Source organism: Mangifera indica, chromosome 5 (assembly GCF_011075055.1).
Source record: "Mangifera indica cultivar Alphonso chromosome 5, CATAS_Mindica_2.1, whole genome shotgun sequence".
Lineage (NCBI taxonomy): Eukaryota > Viridiplantae > Streptophyta > Magnoliopsida > Sapindales > Anacardiaceae > Mangifera > Mangifera indica.
The window spans coordinates 10,434,871-10,442,846 of record NC_058141.1 but is presented as its reverse complement, the minus strand read 5'-3'; the positions used below and the strand labels follow the sequence as shown (position 1 = coordinate 10,442,846).

General features: G+C 36.0%; 2 protein-coding genes across 5 annotated transcripts; one reads left to right on the top strand and one right to left on the bottom strand.

Moving 5' to 3' along the window:
* Nucleotides 1–245: 245 nt before the first annotated feature.
* Nucleotides 246–3,835, top strand: LOC123215953 (protein COFACTOR ASSEMBLY OF COMPLEX C SUBUNIT B CCB4, chloroplastic). 4 transcript variants are annotated; one of them, XR_006502172.1, is made up of 8 exons: nt 246–416; nt 513–679; nt 1,279–1,378; nt 1,536–1,609; nt 2,130–2,311; nt 2,437–2,507; nt 2,836–2,915; nt 3,588–3,638. XR_006502172.1 is itself a non-coding variant. In XM_044636273.1 (8 exons), exons 1-8 carry the CDS (start codon nt 300–302, stop codon nt 3,681–3,683), a joined length of 819 nt encoding a protein of 272 aa, XP_044492208.1. In that variant the 5' UTR covers nt 247–299; the 3' UTR covers nt 3,684–3,835. The 4 variants fall into 4 exon arrangements, 3 of the variants coding, with proteins under 3 accessions (XP_044492208.1, XP_044492209.1, XP_044492207.1); XM_044636273.1 differs by having other exon boundaries at nt 247–416; nt 1,338–1,378; nt 1,549–1,609; nt 2,832–2,915; nt 3,588–3,835; XM_044636272.1 differs by having other exon boundaries at nt 250–416; nt 2,832–2,915; nt 3,588–3,835.
* A 966-nt stretch (nt 3,836–4,801) lies between these two features.
* LOC123215952 (glycosyltransferase family 92 protein RCOM_0530710-like) lies at nt 4,802–7,243 on the bottom strand. The gene has a single exon (XM_044636271.1). The coding sequence runs from the start codon at nt 6,855–6,857 to the stop codon at nt 5,040–5,042; it is 1,818 nt and encodes a 605-aa protein (XP_044492206.1). The 5' UTR covers nt 6,858–7,243; the 3' UTR covers nt 4,802–5,039.
* Nucleotides 7,244–7,976: the final 733 nt, after the last annotated feature.

The window sequence follows — 7,976 nt, the reverse complement described above, 5'->3', positions numbered from 1 at the left end:
AAACATGCAATCCTCGTGCATAACCAACCATCCAACCCAAATGGCGTGACAATTTCTAAAGTTCATGGGGTTGACTGTAGTTTTTCAGTTGCAGGGGGTGTATTTGATAATAACCCTCTATAAACATAAAAACCGGGCCATAGAGAAACCAATCCAACGGCCAGAATTGAAACTGATGACAGATATCACTATATGATATATGACTACTCCAAACTGCAGCACATACTGTTGTTCCCTCCAAATATTTAGGCATTTATCTCTAACTTTAAAAAGAAATAAAAAAGACTAAATTCATTTCAATGGAAGCGGGAAATATCTTCTATACCACCATTCCATGGAACCTCAAACGCTCCTTCACTCGCAATCCCTGTAATTTCCGGCGCTTCATCAGGGCTTCAGCAAATTTACAATCGCAGGTTCACTAATCAGTCACAATTTATTTTCTCTTTCTTTGATTCTGCTGGAAATTTTGTTATCAACCTACTATTTTTCTCTGCTGTTTTGAACGGAAGAGAGGTTACAAAGGACCAAAGCCCAGTAAAGATTGGGTAGCCGATTGGGTAACTAACAACGACGACACCGTTCGGAGCCTGCCAATTTATGTTGGAGGAGTGTCTCTGTTGGCTGTGCTTTTTAACCGCACGGTCTCGGGTATAGCTCCCGTCGCTGATGCCAGTAGGTAACGTCCGTTTATCTTTCGCCTTCAGCTATAGCTATTATCTATTTCTATGTGTCTGACACTGTTTGAGGAAATGCCATAACTGTTTAACGCAACCTAAAACAGCTCATGATGTTATTCAATTTCACCTAATCCTTAAACAAAGACGCGTGTATTTTATGATCCGAAAATGTTTCAAGTTATAGTTAGGAAACATTACTGCAAACACTTGGAATTTGGTTTTGAAGAGAAACTGCAAATGAAATATATTTCGTTAGTTTTAAATTTTATGTATTAATATTTAAAGAAAACAGTAATTTATCGAGATTGTGTATCAAATGCTTCCTACTGTTATATATATTTTTTTGTGCTTTAAGTGGAATAAATTAGGAGAAATCCGGGGACCTGTTATTGCATGCTTAGCTCCGTTTCATGAAATGTTGAATCCTTGGGATATTCAGGCTATATTTTGATGGGAACTATAGACTTGAGATGATACATGCTCCATTTCGGTTTTACATTAAGACGGAGGAGCTCTTTTCTTTTCATTGACACTGAGTACTCTGCTGATCAGAGAATGCTATGGTTGAATATTATGCAATTTTAATTTTCTTTTGCAGCTCACAATCCAGAGCGGATTTGTTGACCATTGCTTTGGCTGTGACCAATATATTAACAGGTCTTGTTTGGTTGTCAATCCGGCCAAAGTCCATCACTGTGGTGAGAGCTCCACATATGCTTTTTAATCTCTCTTTTGGACAAACAAGCACGCATAGTCAGATAGAGAGACAATATTAGATGAGTTTTCTAGTTGTCTAGCATTTGATTTATTTGCTACCTAGAGTAAAAGAAAACACAATGACTGAATTCGTTACAGGTAAATCCTGAAGGTGTGGAATGTCGGATGATATCTTCTCATCTTCCTGACTTCATAGTATCTGAGTTATTATGGTAATATAGATTTTCTTTTACTTTGGTATTAGGTTACTAGTTTCCAGAGAATGCTTGATAAGCTGAATGCACTTCTGTAAAAACTATCATGATTATCCCACTTGTGTTTTGACTCAAAATGTGACTTTTGTAAAGATTATCATGATTATCCCACTTGTGCTTTGACTCAAAATGTAGTGTGTCAGTCCCGTGTTCAAGAACTTATAGAGGTTTCTTTTTTCTATTCATCATTAAAAGAAGTCTTAGAAAAATGCAAATGTAAGAATGATTTGAATCATAATGTGAAAGATTTTTCTGTCCCTGGCGTTGTTAAGAAATAATGCAAATTCTAAAGTTTCCATTATGTATATATTGTTTTAATATTTCCAGGCAACCAGGCTCTCTTTTGTTTGGGCTTGCTAAAAACATAGTAGTTGCTTGCTTGCTTTCCAGAAGATTAAATAATAGTAATAAGAGTAAAATGTTTGCTTCATTTGTTCCAGGTTAGCTGTTGATTGTTGCTTTTTCCCCTTAATCTCAGGGCATGGGAATCTCTGTCATCTGCAACATGCAGTAGGTCACTGGTTGTGGTTTATGACTCCATTTGCATCCTTCAAATTGGTGTGGCAGCTCAATCTCCCAATGATGGTGAAGTGGTGACTGTGGATGTTGGTAAATTGATGCAAGGATCTGTCTATCAAGGTGTTATGAGATCTGGAACGCGTGAGTAACTTCTGGGGCTGTCCAATATTTTTTATCTCAACTAGTTTGCCATGTTATAATCTTAAGAAGATGCATGTCAAAGGAAAATTTTATCAAGATGAATATATTTCATATCTTCTTTGCAGAGAGTTACTTAGCCAACCTATTTCTCTATCCGGGTAGGTCCGAATTACCATTTCTGCCTTCAAATACACAGGTGATCATGCTTTCCTTTTCCTGAATAAGTTGACTTTCCTTTCATCTTTATTGGAGGGTTGAGATTAAATAAATTCAGTCTATGTTACTAGTTAAATGATCAATTCGCTAATATGTTGATATGTAATTTTCCCTCCTATATTATATTAAGAAGTTAATGCTCACTAGAAAGGGAAAATGCTCTTTCTTTGCCTCTGTGAGTTCAAATTGGTGTTATACTGCCCATTAGTATTCTATGTGAATCCATGTCTATAGTCATTAAGTGTTGATACTCTTGCCACAACAAAACAAAAATGAATTGCTGAAGCAATTTTCCCTTTGTTAGGCAGTAATCCTGCAGCCACTTGGAGACAAAGGACTTGCAATAATTGGTGGAGACACCATTAGGGGCTTCACAACTTCTGACCAGGTTTCTTTCTCAACTCTTAAATTTTCAGATGTTTCACTTTTCCCGAGAACATTTCTTCTTATTCTGTATTTAATTTTCAGTTAGGATTTTATATTATCCCAATGTGTGGAACCATCTTTAGTATTCATCCTAGTAAGTTATTACTTTTTATGTTTGTAGAACTGAAAAGATCTTGTTTTTTCATTTGTTTGGATTAGATTCACAAGGTTTGAATTGACACTTTTTCTTCTTTTCTAACTTCAAAATCTTTCAGTTATTGTCTTAGCATTAGTTATCTCTTGGTATCTATTCTGGAGTTCGGGCCTTTTCACCTAAAAGCCAAATGCTTCAAGTTTTACTCCTTCATGTATATATTGATTTTAATCGCTCTGTTTTCCCTTTTTCAGAGAACTCATTAATTATCTGCTGCCATTTTTCTTGAATAGTATCAATCTTCATGCTTCATAGATTTTAAGTGAATTTTATTGTCTTTCATAGATGGGTTTTATCTCAAACTAACTTATATTTTTGGTGGCAAAATCATTAACTGTGAACTGTCTCTTATTATTGTCAATTACTCTATTGATTAATCAGTTGAGCATGCTATCATTTACTTTGCTGTGGGTTTTAGGGTCAAGCGATAAGCGATAATAACTCAAAGCTTTTTTTGTTTAAACTTTTTTCCACATTCAGTCTTGGATTGCATTTATTGGAGAGAAGCTTGATGCAACACTTGCAAAATATTCAAATACAGTTTCTCTGGTGGTTGAAGATGGCATTTCAAAGTGAATAGAACAAATTCAATCAAATTAATTGTGCTAACATTCGTTGTAGCTTTCAATAAGGTAGATTTTCTCAGACTTTTAATACTTCCAACATCATGAAATTATTGTGATTCTAATTTATTTTCTCCTCTCCTGTCGCGGGGGTTGAAATTCAAATTTTGGGAGTATCATTAGTGCTGATTACCTAACCATTATGCATTGGATGGAAAAAATATCTGGATTTGGTCCAGATTACATGCTTAAGAAATGATTTCCGTCAACATGACTAAGTCTACTTCTGTTTTTGTTGCCAAATCAAACTGGAAGTTATAGGAATCATACAACTTTCAAAATACTTGGGGAGGGTAAATACTGATATGAAAGAAAATGAATGGAAGAATTCAATGGTAAATAACAATTCTTCATTGCTAGATGTCAGGTTTTATGAGGGGATAATATTGAGATCTGTAAATGAATGTTCTGAATCATTATAAAAATGTAGTGTATAAACAAATCAAATTAATTTATTAATACACTGATGTGTTAGTATATGATTGAGAGATTTTGAAGTGAATGAAAAAAATAAAAAATCATGTTATATTATTATTTAATCACATGATCCATACTAAGATTTGTTATGTAGTTTTTATTGCTACCCAACTAAGTGCATGATGTAAGTCCACTGCTGATTTGACTAGTATAGGTTGAATGCTTTTAAAACTAGTTTATGGAGAAACAACCTAGTAACAACTGGAAGGGAGACTAATTGTAAGCATTGTAGTGCCATATTTCTTTCGTTCTTTGCTGCCTGGGATGTTTTTATACATGATATCGTATCTTCCCATTCTAAATGCTTTCAATGCGGAGTTCATCACATTCTCCCTTGGGGTGTTTTTATATTTTTCTTCCCTTAATAATAACCATCCAATCTGATATGGTCCTTTGTTTCCTGTTTCTTGAATTTAGTACGTTTGACATCTTTCTTCAATGCCGAGTCTGATACTGTAAATAGGGCAATATTTCTTCCTGTCCAAAGTTTTGTGCCACCAGCAGAGTATGTGCCTTTGGGACAGAACTGCTAGAGCAATGCCAGGCAATGTCACTAATAGACCTGACCCATTAACACAAACCAAATAGGAGACATGCGTAAAAGAATCTGTCAATAATCATAACAGTGAGGGCCAAATAAATACAAAAAAATCATTTCTTGCTGTCATGAATTTACAAAATGTAAGACCTATACTCTCTCACTCCTATAGAAACAAAAATATTAAGATTACAAAATGGGTAAAAAGAAAAAAGAAAAGAATGAATATTGCTGCACGTCTGATTGCTCTCCTTTACATGGGCACCAAACAGCAAGCGCCCGCACTAGTGTTCGTTACTCCCATGGCAGGGATCCAGTGGCAGGATCAGCAAAGTTAGCCAACACAAAGTCCCTGAGGCCAGTGTCCCAAACCTCACAGAACTGCAGCCGCCAATTAGGGGGTTCGATGGCTTCGGTCCCCAGCCCTGGTGCCCTGTCCTTTGAGCCTGTGTTTTGGTTCTCTTGCCAATCAACAACATAGGTAGCAACCCTTCTAAAAAACTTGGCTCTAAATGTTTCCCATACTTGATACTTGTAGTGGTTTATCACAGCAATGCTTTCAGGCATATTCATGTACCGATAACCAGCCCTCAGACGAAAATGATGCACCACATTAAGAAGGGTAGTATTCAGCAAATCCGGGCGTACAATAGACTTGTGCCGCTCAGGGCTTTGAAGTCGGCAAGTGTAACCTACGGTAACACCTTCCACCGGATGTGAACTCAAGCCAGATGGCCCAAAGCTATGACAAGAAGTTCTAATCTCTGCAATTGTCTTCGAAGATGAAACATTAGCAACCAAAGACCGTAGCGAATTCTTTCCTGGAAGGCCACTTCTATGGTCACGAGGAAAGTAGAAAAACTCATCAACATCAAAGAATCCCACCCATTTGCATTCATTTCTTGCTCTTAAAGCGCAATGTGAAAAACCTGCTTCTTGGGTTTTTATCCATGGCCAGTTGTGCCTGCTGACATTATAGTTTTGCAGATTGAGCTCTTCAACCACAGCTTGGATCCCATCATCACTGTTGTTATCATAGATGAACCAGCGTTCAACTCCAAGCCAAGAATGGTACATAATCCACTCTCTTATAGAAGATGCCTGGTTCCACAACATGGTACACACACAAAGCTCATACTTCCTCTTATTCCTCCTCTGCTGATTGGAATTGAAATTGTAAATTCTTGCCACAGACGGCACAGGCACATACTCCCTATAAATTCTACGCCTCTGGCCGTAGGGCCTGGAGCTTCGAATTCCAGCCATAGGCCTTCGATCTCCTATGCCCAAAGCTCTCCCAAGAGAATTGACATGAACAACTGTAACTCGAATTCCTTGAGCCTTACTTTTATTTATTCTTATACTACGCGGCAACAAACACCTAACAACTTCTTGAGCAGCAGCAACTGCATCAGTTGTGAGCACGAATCCTCCATTTTTCCCCCAATTGCCTAAGCCAAATTGGCATCGAAAATGGGTATGATCGGACTCTTTATGGGGGCGAAGATTCAACCCTTTAACAAACACAACCACTGTCTTCCCATCCAATACAGCAGCATAAGCCATTTTCTCCCAAGAATGAACCGTCGCATTACCCCTCAAAGACCAGCCACGCTCAGCCACAATTCCACGCCGACTCAAATCAACAACAGCTGAATAATTCACCGGCGGAAGTGGGCACCTGGCCACCCATCTAAACTCATCATATTCATCAATAGACAACACAGGTTCTCTTTTCAAACTCACTGATTCTTCAGAAGAATTCAAGCTTCTATAGTAAATACAATCCAAAGTCTGAGTAGGAGCAATTTTCTTAGAAATCATTAAGAAAAGATGGTCGGGGAACAACACTCTCTCTTCTACTCTTAAAGGAAACAACTTAAATCTACGGTTGAAAGAATCCTGGATTGAGTTGCTCGACAAAAGCGACAGAGAAGGCACACTCAAAACCGGCTTAAACGACACCGTTCGAAGGGCCAACCGATCTGAAGACAGGAACAAGAAAACCATAAGTAAAGAACAACACAAGATTAGAGACCTTACAGACAAATACTGTGCGCGTGAGTATGGTTTGTGGAGACGCTTTCGTTTACGCTTCTGCTCAGAATCCATGTCAAAAGTAAGTAAAAATTGAAGCTTGGAGGTGAAAGGAGAAGGAAGAAGAAGATAAAAAGATGGGTTTGGATCTGTTGTAAAAACTAGAGTTAAGTTACATAAAAAGTGGGAAAACGAAGAGATCTGGTGCCGACAGCTTATTATGAAGCCTATCAGCTTTTGTGAGTAAATATTTATGAATTTCTTTTCTCTGTTATATTTTGAGGTGGGTTTTCTGAAACTGAAGAAGAGAGGCACACAACATAAAACGCGTCTATGGCTGCCGTCAAGAGGCTGACCAGTGACCAGAGGAAAGAGCAGGTGAATAATCTTACTATTATTTTTATTTATTTATTTTGACGTAATTTGAAAAGTACGTATAAATATTGCTGGTGTTGGCTGTTATTGGTTGGCTTTGCTTTTTATTGCTCCTTGTATTGTACATGTTATTTTAAATGTATAAATTAATATATTTATATATATATTATTATATAATTAAATATTATTTTATTTTTAATTTAAAATTATTTAATTATATAATAAAATATATAATCGTGTACTTATTCTTATCAAGGACTTATACTAGTAAAGGGACGTTTTACCTCATTTCATTATTATTATAATAAAATCCTTGGATGGAGAAACGACATCGACTTTAATAATTTTGGCCTCTACTTTATATTGATTAACTAATAACAAATGAATGCGACAATATTATGAAACTTTTTTTTAAAGGCCAAAGGACTTATTTCCCCCTCAAAGTTGACTTTTTCTTTCATGGTTTCACTTATTATTTTTAAAAAATCTAAATATCTATTAATAAATTGTAAATATTAATTAAATTTATTAATGTTAAAATTTTGTCTTATTTATCTCATAAATCTTAAAAATAAATAATTTTTTTTAAATTTAAGTTTTAAAAAAATTATATTTCTTCTTTGTTAAGTTTAGGGTTTTTCTAGAGACGAACTCTCTTCCTTGTCTAGCAATCTCTCCCTTTGACGACAAATGTCTTTGTTAGATTTAAATCATTTTCGTCTTTTGATTAAAATATTCGTTATCGAAAAAACCCTAAACCTAATGGGGGAAAATGTAACTTTTTCATAATTTAAGTTTAAAAAAATTATTAGTTTTTAA